The sequence below is a fragment of the Calidris pugnax genome, unplaced genomic scaffold, assembly GCF_001431845.1.
Source record: "Calidris pugnax isolate Ruff unplaced genomic scaffold, ASM143184v1 scaffold246, whole genome shotgun sequence".
Classification (NCBI taxonomy): Eukaryota; Metazoa; Chordata; class Aves; order Charadriiformes; family Scolopacidae; genus Calidris; species Calidris pugnax.
The window spans coordinates 2,555,544-2,571,810 of record NW_015090989.1 but is presented as its reverse complement, the minus strand read 5'-3'; the positions used below and the strand labels follow the sequence as shown (position 1 = coordinate 2,571,810).

Genomic DNA, 16,267 nt, shown 5'->3' with positions numbered 1-16,267 from the left:
TTTGACAACGTTTTCTCCTTGAAGTCTGTTGCAAGCTCCAGTAGGATCAGTCTATTTTCAGTAAAAGGAAATGCCCTCACACATAGCAGGAAAAGAGAGATGGCATGGGAGAACAAATACACAGGAAGAACAGCTCAAACTTTTTCTGCATGTAGTGTCTAAGGTTGGTGATAGTTTGAAGCACACTACAAAATCAAGATAAATTCTCAGCTCCACCAAGGAATTAAAGGCAGGGTATTTTCTACAGTCACCGTTTAGTAATAACACTCAAACTATTACTAACGAACTACAGCACAGGACTGTCAATCATCTTCTGCCAGAGGTGCTGCTCTTCTCCTTGAGAGTCCATCCAGTCAACCTCCTTGCCATTACTTATACCTGGTAATTGCAAAAACATGAGGTGTTTTGACATATTAGTAAGTAGTTACTCAAACTTTCTCATGTGCCCAACGTTCTATAGAAAGACAACAAGCACTTGACACTACCCACCAGTACAGGGAGTTATACTGAAAACAGGTAGCTCCTGGAGAGCACCAATTTGTCATTATGCTCCTTTGTGGCACATGGTACAGAAATCTCCTCCCTCTGCACCACAAGCAACTTTCTCCTAACAGAGGAGGAACAGATTGACACCTCTTCCGGAGCACACCATCGCCAGCAGAAAGGCTGCTATTGGACAAAAGTAGTCTTGTCTTCCTCACTGGAAGGCTAAGAAATGCTTCCAAGTAATTCCCAGTTCTTCTAGACTTTGCTAAAGTACAACTGGGCACCAAATTTTTGTGTCTCTCTCAATGGTGGAAAGAACTAAACCATCTACATATTACACGGTGCCTTCTCTCCCTTTTCAATTTCCCCAAGTTCCCATAAACTTTCCATACATTCTGTAACATTTCTGTCCCTCATACTCATGAATCGCTTGCAGTGAGGAAGAAGGAGAGCAGAATAAGAAAAACAAACATGAGTCAGATGGGACCTTACCATTTCCAGTGCTCAAACGAACACCTCCCAAAAAAATATTACTGGAGAGTGACTCCTTGTCCCACACAGTCAGTTCTAGACAGACATTACGTATATCCCTTGCATTCAAGCCACCAAAAGCAAAGGTATGATTCCACTGGGGGTTCACACTCTTTTTTATTATGGGAGTTTTGTGTTTTGTAGCTTTGCTGTCATCTGGGAGAAGATATCTGGGAGATATGAAAAAGAAAATTGAATACGTAGCTGGAATGTCACATAATATTCACAAAGAATTAGAATTACGTAGAGGCTCAAACAGGATCAGAACCCTATTTCCCCACTGTTATTAAATTAAGCATATACCTAAATTTCATAGTTTGCACTTGTGCTCCATTAGTTCTTATAGTTACAATGTCAGTTATCACCAGCAGAAACTAAAATTAGGTCTCCTTACTCCAAGCCTTCAGTCTTAACCACAAACTTTTTCTTTCAGTGAGACTAAATGTAGACAGGATCATAAAAATGTTGGCTAGAAATTGCCTCTGGAATCACATAGTCCAGTCTCGCTCTCAAAGCAGGAGACAGGAGGTCCTCCAGAAAGCAATGGACATGACTGATAAGGAAGGAACTTATTATTCATTTGAGTTGCCTAACGCCCCTAATGACTGCAGAAGCACTAATGCTGTAAAGTCTGACAAGCTTTTCACATTTTACTTTTAGTGGAGAATTCTTTTAGTGAAACTAAGTGGACTTAATACTCTTGTTTCAAAATCAGAGGTCTGTACAAATTTCCTTAGTCTGTACCTTCACCTCCTCCAGCAAAGCTAATGGAATAACTTTGTGGTTGTACGTGAATACTAAAGTCAGACATACAAACAAATCATAAGACTAGACATTAACACTAGATCTCTGTGCAGGCTTTTACTTGACAATAAACATGAGCTATTTTACTGCAGTGGGCTAACCTATGGCAAATTATCTCAAGCTTACAGTGCAGAGTAGACCACTGCAGCCCCTCAATTGGTTCATGGCAACTTGATAATGCATTTAGCCATGACATATGACAGATCAACAGTCCAAGGAACACAGACTCCTGTTCCACTGTACTGAATAATCCACGTCAGCAACGGCAGACAACACTGATTAAAGACAGTCTGGAGAATTATCGGCCATGCATTGCTACTGCTAATGCAAAAAGGCTTTGACAACGTTTTCTCCTTGAAGTCTGTTGCAAGCTCCAGTAGGATCAGTCTATTTTCAGTAAAAGGAAATGCCCTCACACATAGCAGGAAAAGAGAGATGGCATGGGAGAACAAATACACAGGAAGAACAGCTCAAACTTTTTCTGCATGTAGTGTCTAAGGTTGGTGATAGTTTGAAGCACACTACAAAATCAAGATAAATTCTCAGCTCCACCAAGGAATTAAAGGCAGGGTATTTTCTACAGTCACCGTTTAGTAATAACACTCAAACTATTACTAACGAACTACAGCATGTCCAAAAAAATCAGCAATTCTGACAGCTAGTATTGAAAGCAAAAACTGGCAAAGAAAAATGTTTTAAGCTATCCATTATTTCCAAAATTTGACATTTCAAAAGCATAACTTACATTTATGAAAAATCCAATATAATGAGGCACGGGGGGTATGGTCATTTTATTCAAACACAAGTATACCCTATATGTAGCATTTTCTATATAGTCTGGATTTTTACTATCCAACACAAAATATTGCTTATATAATAAAAAGGTACATATATGTCATACTAAATATATTTTTACATACCCAAATGCATATAGGCATATAAGTGACACAGACAGTGTGAGTGCCCTTTACAACTTCTTGCCTCCAGCAGAGATGAATAAGTCTTTCTCTACTGATTCAGTAGAACCTAACTTTATATTCTACATGCATGCACATTAGCACAGCGGATACTTATGTAGAATCATAGAATCATATGGGTTTGGAAGGGACCTCTGGAGATCATCTAGTCCAACCCCCCCGGCAGAGCGGGTCGACATAGAGCAGGCTGCGCAGGAACTTGTCCAGGCAGGTTTTGAATGTCTCCAGAGAAGGAGACCCACCACCTCTCTGGGTGGCTTGTTCCAGTGCTCTACCACTCTCACAGTAAAGAAGTTCCTCACATTTAGGTGGAACTTCTTATAGGCAAGTCTGTGCCCATTTCCTCTTGTTCTGTCACTGGGCACCATGGAACAAAGGCTGGCCATGTCATCCTGACTCCCTCCTTTGAAGTGTTTGCTTGCATTGATTAAATCCCCCCTAAGTCTTCTCTTCTCCAGACTAAAAAGACCCAAGTCCCCCAGCCTCTCCTCGTAAGGGAGATGCTCCAGGTCCCTAATCATCTTCGTGGTCCTTTGCTGTACCTTCTCCAGCAGTTCCCCATCCTTATTGAACTGGAACTGGACACACTACTCCAGATGGGGCCTCACCAGGGCAGAGTAGAGGGGGAGGATAACCTCCCTCGGCCTGCTGGCCGCACTCTTCTTGATGCACCCCAGGATGCCATTTGACTACTTGGCCACAAGGGCACATTGCTGCCTCAGGATCATCCTGCTGTCCACCAGGACTCACAGGTCTTTTTTCTCAGAGGTGCTCTCCAGCAGGTCAGCCCCCAACCTGTACTGGTGCGGGGGATTATTTCTCCCCAGGTGCAGCACCCTACACTTGCCCTTGTTGAATTTCATTGGGTTTCTCTCTGCCCAACTGTCCAGCCTGTCCAGGTCTCGCTGTATGGCCGCACAGCCTTCTGGGGTGTCAGCAACCCCTCCTAGTTTTGTATCATCAGCAAACTTGCTGAAGGTACATTCCATCCTTTTGTGCAGGTCATTGAATATATTGAAGAGGACTGGACTCAGTACTGACCCCCGGGGAACACCACTTGTTACAGACTTCCAGCTGGATTCCAGCCCCTAACCACGACTCTCTAAGCTCTGTCTTTCAGCCAGTTTTCAGTCCACTTCACTGTCCATTCATCTAACCCACACTTCCTAAGCTTAGCTATGAGGATGCTGTGGGAGACGGTGTCAAAAGGCTTGCTGAAGTCAAGGTAGACAACATCCACCACCCTCTTCTCATCTATCCAACCAGTCATGCCATCATAGAAAGCTATGAGGTTAGTCTGACATGACCTCCCCTTGGTAAATCCATGTTGACTACTTCTGATACCTTTATTTTCCTCCATATGCTTTGAGATGACACCCAGGATGAGCTGTTCCATCACCCTTCCAGGGATGGAGGTGAGGCTGACTGGCCCATAGTTTCCCGGGTCCTCCTTCTTGCCCTTTTTGAAGACTGGAGTGACATTGGCTTTTCTCCAGTCCTTGGGCACCTCGCCTGTTCTCCAGGACCTCTCAGAAATGATGGAGAGTGGCCCTGCAATGACTTCTGCCAGCTCCCTCAGCACTCTCAGGTGTTTCCCATCTGGACCCATGGATTTGCGAAAATCCAGCCTTCTTAACTGTTCTCTAACTTGGTCTTCCTCCACCAAGGGAAGATCTTCCTTTTCCAAATTCTCTTTGATTCCTCCAAAGTCCATGGCTCCTGGGGGCTGGCCTGAGCAGTAAAGGCTGAGGCAAAGAAGGCATTCAGCAACTTTACCTTCCCAGCATCCTCTGTTATTGAAAGCAAAAACTGGCAAAGAAAAATGTTTTAAGCTATCCATTATTTCCAAAATTTGACATTTCAAAAGCATAACTTACATTTATGAAAAATCCAATATAATGAGGCACGGGGGGTATGGTCATTTTATTCAAACACAAGTATACCCTATATGTAGCATTTTCTATATAGTCTGGATTTTTACTATCCAACACAAAATATTGCTTATATAATAAAAAGGTACATATATGTCATACTAAATATATTTTTACATACCCAAATGCATATAGGCATATAAGTGACACAGACAGTGTGAGTGCCCTTTACAACTTCTTGCCTCCAGCAGAGATGAATAAGTCTTTCTCTACTGATTCAGTAGAACCTAACTTTATATTCTACATGCATGCACATTAGCACAGCGGATACTTATGTAGAATCATAGAATCATATGGGTTTGGAAGGGACCTCTGGAGATCATCTAGTCCAACCCCCCTGCCAAAGCGGGTCCACATAGAGCAGGCTGCGCAGGAACTTGTCCAGGCAGGTTTTGAATGTCTCCAGAGAAGGAGACCCACCACCTCTCTGGGTGGCTTGTTCCAGTGCTCTACCACTCTCACAGTAAAGAAGTTCCTCACATTTAGGTGGAACTTCTTATAGGCAAGTCTGTGCCCATTTCCTCTTGTTCTGTCACTGGGCACCATGGAAAAAAGGCTGGCCCTGTCCTCCTGACACCCTCCCTTTAAGTGTTTGCTTGCATTGATTAAATCCCCCCTAAGTCTTCTCTTCTCCAGACTAAAAAGACCCAAGTCCCCCAGCCTCTCCTCGTAAGGGAGATGCTCCAGGTCCCTAATCATCTTCGTGGTCCTTTGCTGTACCTTCTCCAGCAGTTCCCCATCCTTATTGAACTGGAACTGGACACACTACTCCAGATGGGGCCTCACCAGGGCAGAGTAGAGGGGGAGGATAACCTCCCTCGGCCTGCTGGCCGCACTCTTCTTGATGCACCCCAGGATGCCATTTGACTACTTGGCCACAAGGGCACATTGCTGCCTCAGGATCATCCTGCTGTCCACCAGGACTCACAGGTCTTTTTTCTCAGAGGTGCTCTCCAGCAGGTCAGCCCCCAACCTGTACTGGTGCGGGGGATTATTTCTCCCCAGGTGCAGCACCCTACACTTGCCCTTGTTGAATTTCATTGGGTTTCTCTCTGCCCAACTGTCCAGCCTGTCCAGGTCTCGCTGTATGGCCGCACAGCCTTCTGGGGTGTCAGCAACCCCTCCTAGTTTTGTATCATCAGCAAACTTGCTGAAGGTACATTCCATCCTTTTGTGCAGGTCATTGAATATATTGAAGAGGACTGGACTCAGTACTGACCCCCGGGGAACACCACTTGTTACAGACTTCCAGCTGGATTCCAGCCCCTAACCACGACTCTCTAAGCTCTGTCTTTCAGCCAGTTTTCAGTCCACTTCACTGTCCATTCATCTAACCCACACTTCCTAAGCTTAGCTATGAGGATGCTGTGGGAGACGGTGTCAAAAGGCTTGCTGAAGTCAAGGTAGACAACATCCACCACCCTCTTCTCATCTATCCAACCAGTCATGCCATCATAGAAAGCTATGAGGTTAGTCTGACATGACCTCCCCTTGGTAAATCCATGTTGACTACTTCTGATACCTTTATTTTCCTCCATATGCTTTGAGATGACACCCAGGATGAGCTGTTCCATCACCCTTCCAGGGATGGAGGTGAGGCTGACTGGCCCATAGTTTCCCGGGTCCTCCTTCTTGCCCTTTTTGAAGACTGGAGTGACATTGGCTTTTCTCCAGTCCTTGGGCACCTCGCCTGTTCTCCAGGACCTCTCAGAAATGATGGAGAGTGGCCCTGCAATGACTTCTGCCAGCTCCCTCAGCACTCTCAGGTGTTTCCCATCTGGACCCATGGATTTGCGAAAATCCAGCCTTCTTAACTGTTCTCTAACTTGGTCTTCCTCCACCAAGGGAAGATCTTCCTTTTCCAAATTCTCTTTGATTCCTCCAAAGTCCATGGCTCCTGGGGGCTGGCCTGAGCAGTAAAGGCTGAGGCAAAGAAGGCATTCAGCAACTTTACCTTCCCAGCATCCTCTGTTACTATGGCACCTGACTCATTCAACAGCTGGCCCACATTTTCTTTAGTTTTCCTTTTGCCTCCAATATAATTGAAAAACCCCTTCTTGTTGACTTTGACATCTCTTGCCCATTTTAATTCCAAGGAGGCCTTGGCTTTCCTTGTTTCTTCCCTACATAGTCTAACAGCATCCTTGTAATCTTCCCAAGTGGAATGTATGAATGGTTCTTGTCCTTGACTGAGTAGTATTTAAATATGGTTGTATTTAACTACTGGGACAATTCGTACTTCTCTACCCTTATCCTGCAGCATCCTTCTCTTCATCATACCATTTTGAGGTGTCAGTTGCTTTTCAGGACTGACACTCCATACACATATATATTGAAAAAAATTTGGTCAGCCAAAATATGATTGTGTGCAGCCATTAAAAAAATGGGGAGAAACAAACCACAGACCCTTTCACGAAAGTGTCAGATGTGCCTCCTGATTTCACCGCTGTTAAATTCTTTGCTTCTTTGATGAGGACTTCTAATATACCTCCAGATGGCACGGGAGAGTCTCCCTTTTTTCCTTTTTTAAAGCTCTTCTTTCCTATATATAGAACAGAGTTACAATGTCATCATCAGAAATTATATGTACACTACAAGACTGATTTGGAAATTTAAGTCAGCTTGGCTACATTCTTTCACTCATTTCCTGCAATGGGATTAAAATATTTCTTATAAGGAGATTGTGATTCTCTATGGGTAAAGGAACTAGTAAGGCAGGGGCAGAAAAGTGACTCCATATTTGATAAAGAACTTGACTACATAACTAGTCCTTCCTGGACACAACAGGATGCCCTATCTGAAGTTGTTTCCAAATACAAGTGTTTGTGGATCACCATGCTGAACACAAAGAACTGCATGGCCTTGAAGTCCTACCATCTTGTCAGAATCCACTTCCACCACTGATGCTAAGGCAGCCCTATACCACAAGCGAGGTATAAAACCTCTGTCCCAAAGCTTAAAATGCAGAAATACACTGCATGTATTCCATGTGTAAGGATGCAGTGCTCCTCGGAGACTGTGACAAAAGGACACAGCGAGCGCTGACACACTACTGCTTTTGAACAGCAGGGTGAGGACACTTGCACTTGCTACTGCTGCAGATTCTAAGATGCTTATCAGCAGGGAACATACACCCTGACTCAGGCTGAAAACATCAGAAAAAAGATCAGAAAAAATGCATTCGTTAAAGTGCACTAATTTAAAAAAAATGCAGATAGTGTATATCTGGGCTTTTCAGACAACAATTAGCTTTTAAGAGAGAAACCCTTGGTATTACTGCTAGCAAAGGCAATGTCATCTGTCAAAAAAAGAAAGAGAAAAGTCTAATACATCTGTCAAATCCTAATGCTAACAAGCAATTTTGCCACTAAGACAGTGATACACCTGTGTTGGGTATACCCACGTACACTCAGGTGTTACCCAGGGATTGGTTTCACTTCAGATGACTGCTGTTCCTCGTGGAACTACAATGCAAAGAGTTAGTAACTATTTTCCCGTGTTCATTGTTGATGAAAATAATGTCTTACCCTAAAGAATTCAATAATATTTTACAGGACCGAATTCCAGCAGTAATACAGTAGAACCAAGCAGAGGTAAAGCAGTGTGAAAAAAAGAGTGAAAATGAGGAGACAGGTAGACTTAAGGACAATTCAGCATGGAGAACTAAGTGAAGTCTATTACTTTGATCAGCTATACACTGTATATAACTAGCTGAACAAAGATTGAGACAATTTATTTCTATGTGGCTGTCCTTGATCATGTTATCTAATGTCTCTTTTTTTTTTAATTAGGTCATAGCCATGTATCAACACTCAACTGCACACTCCTCTACCCCTCTCTCTTCTTAGGTCCAATGTAAGAGAAGAGGCTGAAGCAGGATTTTTCACACATAAAGACTACCAGTATATTTAAGTATGATTTCAATCTTCACTAATACCATTACTTCACCCTAGGAAAGCATTTTAATACTCAGAAGGATGTAATCATGTGCTGCCATGAATGCTTGTTTTACCTTGAAACTGCTCTAGAGGAAGCATTAGGTTTCTGTCTGGGGGAATATAACGTAAAACAACTGTCAGTTCTCCTTTATATTGAAGCCCAACATCTGTTGCAACCTCCACCTGAAAAGAACAAAACAAACAAGCAGACAGAAATACAGCTTAGGTTAAGCATTCACCTTCTCCTTTTGATTTTAACTTTTTTTTTTGTACCCATACAGTGTTTGAAACACTTCTTAAACATATCAGGACATACTAACCCACTTTCAGATAATTAGACGTTCCAGACTGAGTGCAGTCACATTTCAGAAAACTTGATGAGCTAGGGAATGCAAGCACTAGGGAGAATAAAGCCACTTGGCATTAGACATTCTTGAGTGAACATACACAGGAGAGCGATATCTAGCATGAGTAAGTGAAGCACACAAACAGAAAAAACCTTGAACTTATTTCTGGACATATAAACATTAGTTAATCTAAGCTGACGTGTAGCTCTTATTTCCCCCAGTCAGGATTTTAAACCATAATTGGTTTCATATATTTTAGAAGCGTCACTACTGAGTCACTCATGGAATGGAGATGTGGGGAACCAGGGTGGGGGAAGAGAGCAGAGTCCAGTTCTGAAATAGTAAAACTTTTTGAAAACTGTTACTGCCAGTATCCTTTTCCTTCTCTACACAGCTACTATTTCTTCATCTTTTTGTTTTATAAACGTTTGAATCTTGCCCAGAAAGAATGCATTCAGTACTCTTCAGGCCTTCACTGACATGTGCTGAACTTCCATTCATATTGTAAGTTGGAAACTAAATTTTAAAAACAATAGATGCAACGCAAAGAGAACACAGTGTGTCAGTTCAAACTGACTTATATTAAAATAAAGGGCAGTGAAAAAGAAGTTTTGTACATTTACATTAGAGATCAGGTCTATGAAAAACTTGGGTTTGTGCTAACTTTGCTCAGTGATGCCCAGTTACGGAGGTGGGACTACTCAGAGGCTTGCATTTCTGTACGTGCTTAGGTTTGGGTGCAAATAAACAAATCCTTTGATCCATCATAGTGAAAAAGCACATGTATAAAAAGAGTGCCCTGGAGTGCTAAGACACATCCCCCAAGGTACCGCACAAGCTTCTAGAGAACTGCTTATAGATGAATGTCTGTCTGATCAGTGACCGTATTTCTCCGAGATGTATTCAGCTTGTTTCCTGACTCCCCACAAAGGTTAAAATTCTGTCAAGAGAAAACAGAACCAAAGCCCCCACCAGAAATACATCCAGTGATGTGCACAGTCCACACTGCCTTTATATCATAGACTCCAGGCCAAAGCACTAACCATGTTCAGCGGGGCTAAGGCTGTTTGTACACAAGGATGGGACAGGAAACAAAGCAATTTTAGTGATAATAACATGGCCCTTCTGTGACTTTGAAGCCCTTTTACGGCAATACAGATATTCCTGCAGTGACTCTGAGAAATATGATCCTGTTTCCACCACTGTCTGATGCCAGCTGCTACACCAGAGAACAGAAGAAAACCTGTAGTAAAGCGCTGTGGAGTAATTTGCACAACATCTATATCTTGCCAGTCAGGCATCTCACTTTTAGTCTAAACTATGTAACTTTAGGATCAAGTTTCCCATAAAGGCAACAAGGATTATTTTTTATGTTCTGCTGGTGGACAAGTGATGGCATAAGTTCTTACGTCAGGAACAATTTGTCAGTCTTCTCCCCAAACCCACACATAACATGGCTCTAGACTCTGTCCCCTCTTTAACCACAGAACTATTTTCTCTTCTTTTTCTGATTTAACCACACTTCTCTTGAGAACAGACATTTGATGATCATAGAAGAGACAGGTCTTAAAGTCTCCGACCTTTTTACTAAAGCAGCTAAATGATTCATGACAAAATAAATAAAGTGCTGTAATAAAACCCAGGAAATGTTTCACTGCCATTCCTGTCTCTATCAGGCAGTTCATATGGGAGGACAGCATGTAATTTGAATGTGTATTAACCTGTGCCATTCCTGTCTCTATCAGGCAGTTCATACGGGAGGACAACATGTAATCTGAATGTGTATTAACCTGTGCTTTTTTTTGTTTTCTTTTTTTTTTTTTTTTTTCAAAATGCAGTAATTGATTTTTCAAAAATATTATCCTCTTTGCTGATCAACAATCTCAGCAGCGTTTTAAGTTTAGAAATATTATTTGTAACAACTTAGGAGGCAGACAAGACCAATTCTGTGTTTGCTTTCTTTGGTAAAAAAAGAACTCATTTAAAAATCCTTTTAACGGGTTTGGAAATAATCAGACAACACCTTCCAGCTGGAATGGCTGAAATGCCTAGCGCCTCATTACTTTTTTCCTGAGCAGGAGAGCTTCATGACTGTCTTTTTTCTTTTCCCCGTAAGGATTAAAAGAAACCACCCATATACACACACAAATCCCCAAAGACTGAAATGAGACAACGAAGAGACGACTGCACGATATGAAGCTCAATTTCAGACCAACATTGCATACAAACTGCAAGCAAAACAAGTACTAGATGTGTATCTTACTGTTGTAGACCAGCGGGTACTAAAGAAGAGCCATGTCTGACACCAGCCAGAGCTATGGCAGAGATGCAGCAGACATTTCTTCTGCTTCAATGGGGCCTTGAGCAACCTGCTCTAGTGGGAGGTGTCCCTGCCCAGGGCAGGGGGGTTGGAACTTGATGATCTTTGAGGTCCCTTCCAACCCTAACCATTCTATGATTCTATGATTCTATTCAAAAGCCCCCCTATCAACCCAAGAGGAGTAACTTGCACGAAGCAATGTTGTAAGGAGGACGGTGTAATCCTGGCCTGGACACAGTGCTGACGGAAACATGTCTGCTCAACATCATTAGCTTCTTTCTCTTCCTGGTCTCACCTTGGCTGGACCACAAAGGAAGGGCTGGTGGACAGCCTTACTGACAAAGCTGAACTAGGAAACTGGGAGTGATCTTCCTTGTTACTTGCAAAGTGTGAGGTGTAAGTGTTCAAAGAAGAGACCAATTTCCTTACGTATCTTCTGGCAAATTATTTACTAAATTATAAATTTGTGACAGTTTAGATGTAAGCCTCACAAAGGGCTATACCTAGAAATTAGTTATATAGCAATCAGATCCATCTCCCAACTTGAGAGAAAGGCACAAATCAAACACTCCTTCCTAAAACCCTGAATATAAGGCTATTTCCTTAAAAATAGTGAACACGGAGCTAACAAGTCATCTGAGTCTATCTCCACATCACTTGCACAAGCTTCTAGAGAACTGCTTATAGATGAATGTCTGTCTGATCAGTGACCGTATTTCTCCGAGATGTATTCAGCTTGTTTCCTGACTCCCCACAAAGGTTAAAATTCTGTCAAGAGAAAACAGAACCAAAGCCCCCACCAGAAATACATCCAGTGATGTGCACAGTCCACACTGCCTTTATATCATAGACTCCAGGCCAAAGCACTAACCATGTTCAGCGGGGCTAAGGCTGTTTGTACACAAGGATGGGACAGGAAACAAAGCAATTTTAGTGATAATAACATGGCCCTTCTGTGACTTTGAAGCCCTTTTACGGCAATACAGATATTCCTGCAGTGACTCTGAGAAATATGATCCTGTTTCCACCACTGTCTGATGCCAGCTGCTACACCAGAGAACAGAAGAAAACCTGTAGTAAAGCGCTGTGGAGTAATTTGCACAACATCTATATCTTGCCAGTCAGGCATCTCACTTTTAGTCTAAACTATGTAACTTTAGGATCAAGTTTCCCATAAAGGCAACAAGGATTATTTTTTATGTTCTGCTGGTGGACAAGTGATGGCATAAGTTCTTACGTCAGGAACAATTTGTCAGTCTTCTCCCCAAACCCACACATAACATGGCTCTAGACTCTGTCCCCTCTTTAACCACAGAACTATTTTCTCTTCTTTTTCTGATTTAACCACACTCCTCTTGAGAACAGACATTTGATGATCATAGAAGAGACAGGTCTTAAAGTCTCCAACCTTTTTACTAAAGCAGCTAAATGATTCATGACAAAATAAATAAAGTGCTGTAATAAAACCCAGGAAATGTTTCACTGCATGTAATCTGAATGTGTATTAACCTGTGCTTTTTTTTGTTTTCTTTTTTTTTTCTTTTTTTCAAAATGCACTAATTGATTTTTCAAAAATATTATCCTCTTTGCTGATCAACAATCTCAGCAGCGTTTTAAGTTTAGAAATATTATTTGTAACAACTTAGGAGGCAGACAAGACCAATTCTGTGTTTGCTTTCTTTGGTAAAAAAAGAACTCATTTAAAAATCCTTTTAACGGGTTTGGAAATAATCAGACAACACCTTCCAGCTGGAATGGCTGAAATGCCTAGCGCCTCATTACTTTTTTCCTGAGCAGGAGAGCTTCATGACTGTCTTTTTTCTTTTCCCCGTAAGGATTAAAAGAAACCACCCATATACACACACAAATCCCCAAAGACTGAAATGAGACAACGAAGAGACGACTGCACGATATGAAGCTCAATTTCAGACCAACATTGCATACAAACTGCAAGCAAAACAAGTACTAGATGTGTATCTTACTGTTGTAGACCAGCGGGTACTAAAGAAGAGCCATGTCTGACACCAGCCAGAGCTATGGCAGAGATGCAGCAGACATTTCTTCTGCTTCAATGGGGCCTTGAGCAACCTGCTCTAGTGGGAGGTGTCCCTGCCCAGGGCAGGGGGGTTGGAACTTGATGATCTTTGAGGTCCCTTCCAACCCTAACCATTCTATGATTCTATGATTCTATTCAAAAGCCCCCCTATCAACCCAAGAGGAGTAACTTGCACGAAGCAATGTTGTAAGGAGGACGGTGTAATCCTGGCCTGGACACAGTGCTGACGGAAACATGTCTGCTCAACATCATTAGCTTCTTTCTCTTCCTGGTCTCACCTTGGCTGGACCACAAAGGAAGGGCTGGTGGACAGCCTTACTGACAAAGCTGAACTAGGAAACTGGGAGTGATCTTCCTTGTTACTTGCAAAGTGTGAGGTGTAAGTGTTCAAAGAAGAGACCAATTTCCTTACGTATCTTCTGGCAAATTATTTACTAAATTATAAATTTGTGACAGTTTAGATGTAAGCCTCACAAAGGGCTATACCTAGAAATTAGTTATATAGCAATCAGATCCATCTCCCAACTTGAGAGAAAGGCACAAATCAAACACTCCTTCCTAAAACCCTGAATATAAGGCTATTTCCTTAAAAATAGTGAACACGGAGCTAACAAGTCATCTGAGTCTATCTCCACATCACTTGCAGTAAAACCTTGGATTTTTCTGCAGCGAGAAAAACACACTTTCTGAAATGGCAATCTAAACCACTGGAATTTGTGGGGATTCTGGCTGCTGCGGGAGCAAGCAAGGCAGAAGCCTTTAATCCTCTCGCTTACAATAGCTCTTTGAATCTCTTCCAAAAATAAACACCTTTGCCAAAGCAGGGGGTGCCCTAGAGACAGAAATCAGCCTATCCTTGGCTAAGTACAATGCAAGTCCTGTTTCACAGACCAATTGATTTGCCAGTTGAGAAGCCTTATCTTGTACCTTCCTAGTTAAGGTGAAGAAGAGATTAATCAGTCATTTTGTCACAGCTGAGAAGTGTGAAGAACTTTTAACTGAAACAAAAAAGATCTATTTCTTTAATAAACTGTTAAGGGCTGGGCAGGGGCGTAGAAAAGTCTTCTGGTTTACATGCTAGTTTTAAAAAATAATCAATTTCTTTACTAGGTCATTTCTTCACTGCAGTTTATTACAAGATGATCTTCATATTTTATTTAAAAGCTGGGGGTTTTTTGCTTGTTTTTAAGTCGCCAATTGTGTGTAAAGTTTTCATGAAGACTTAAAACCCAGTATGTTTTGACTGAATAAAGAACAAAGATATTATTTTTATTACCATATTAGACACTCAAAGTCACCGTTTTATAAATATGTTCCAAAGGAAAAATAACTAAGCCCTGCTAAATTTGCTTCACAACACTTTCATTGGCCCCTGGAAACCCTTACCTTAGGCTGGAGCACAAACCACTCATCGGCCTGATTTTCGAAGTTCCAGGAATCAAATGGAATTTCTACCTCCCCAAGGAAGCTGTTGTGTCCAAATCTGTCATAGTGCCAGACAGAAAGCTGCAGGGTCCTGGTTTCTAACTGCGTGTGACTGATGACATACTACCAACAAAAAAAGAGAAAAGGAAACTCTCAGAATAAGCATAAATGATAGTTTCCATGGAGCCTTTTACAGCTCTAGCTCAATTTTGCAAAGCCCACAGCAGCTAACAAATGAAGCATGAAAAAGAGATTTGTTTTCTTTGCAAACAAGATTGATCTAGCTAGAAAGCTCATAAGGTTAATGTTAAACCCAACTCTTGTCTTTGCAGTATGCATCCAATTGTAATTAATATTACTATCATAATTGTGTTTTTTTCTGTATTATTTACTGAGTATTTATGGCTATAGAGTAAATTATGACGCTTAAAACTATGATCCTGTTAATTCCTTATAAGTTAAGGTAAAGGGAGCAGATCAACATCAAAGTTGAGTTTGTAAGAAGAAACCGGACTGGTTCTTTCATCCCTAAAGAGAGTGCTGTACACTGCTTTCTAGAAATAGTGTACTGTCCTTTCCAATTGTATCTTTGTAACTTATGAAAAATTGTTCTGAAAACAAGCAAAACTGCATCTGCAGAACATGCACCAAGCGTATCAGTCTTAGTAACCATTGTTGCTTTTGAAAGCTATTAAAAAACTCCTCTGAAGAAACAGCATATTCTAGCAAATACACAGAAAATTACAAGCATCTGGAATTCTAGCTCTGCACACTCTGCTTTTAGCAAAAGGCCCATTAATTCCCTGAAATTCACTCTTCTCCTAGTGTTAGCTGAAGAGACCCAGATGTCTTTTTTTTTTTTTTTTTTTTAATTAAATAATTTCATGTTTACCAAAAAAACTTTGTATCTTAAATTGTAGAAATTTAAGATACATCCTGTTAAAATGAGTTAAAGAGAAAAATGCAATGGAATTCCTAGATAAACATTTTTTACTTAATCCCAGCAATGTAATTTGAAGACCTGGTGATAATGTGTTTTAAGCTGGAAATCTTTTTTTTTTTTTTTTTTTTTTTTAACTGCATCAGGAACAACATCTGGACACAGACATGTATTCTCCAAAAGCTGAACCAGTCAATTCAGTTGGCGAGCCACACAACTAGGCTATACATCTATAGATATGTCTACAATGCTTAAACCTAGATGCCACAGTTCCACTGTGAAAGATTTAGCAACAATGGAATAACAGTCAAAGAGGGAAGATGCAGACAGGTATAATTATTTTTCTTTTCTTTTTTAACAGTAGTTACAGTTGGGATGAACAGATGTAGCTCTTGCTTGCTTGCCCACAACTGAAGTAAGCCTTTGTTACAATTTGCACTTTTAGCAAGCTGCTAGGTCCTATCCTCACTGAGTTCCCTACCAGCAAACATGTTTAGTGCTATGTTCCTTGC

General features: G+C 41.4%; 1 protein-coding gene across 1 annotated transcript in view; it reads right to left on the bottom strand.

Annotated features, from left to right (window-relative positions):
- The window catches only part of SYTL5 (synaptotagmin like 5), a 97,473-nt gene that overhangs the window by 2,488 nt on the left and 78,718 nt on the right, over window positions 1–16,267 (bottom strand). The window contains exons 14-17 of the mRNA XM_014954072.1: window positions 14,777–14,938; window positions 8,742–8,850; window positions 7,136–7,271; window positions 979–1,187 (exon numbers count right to left, since the gene is read on the bottom strand). Coding sequence (XP_014809558.1) covers window positions 979–1,187; window positions 7,136–7,271; window positions 8,742–8,850; window positions 14,777–14,938 — 616 coding nt within the window. The remainder of the gene's footprint in view (window positions 1–978; window positions 1,188–7,135; window positions 7,272–8,741; window positions 8,851–14,776; window positions 14,939–16,267) is intronic.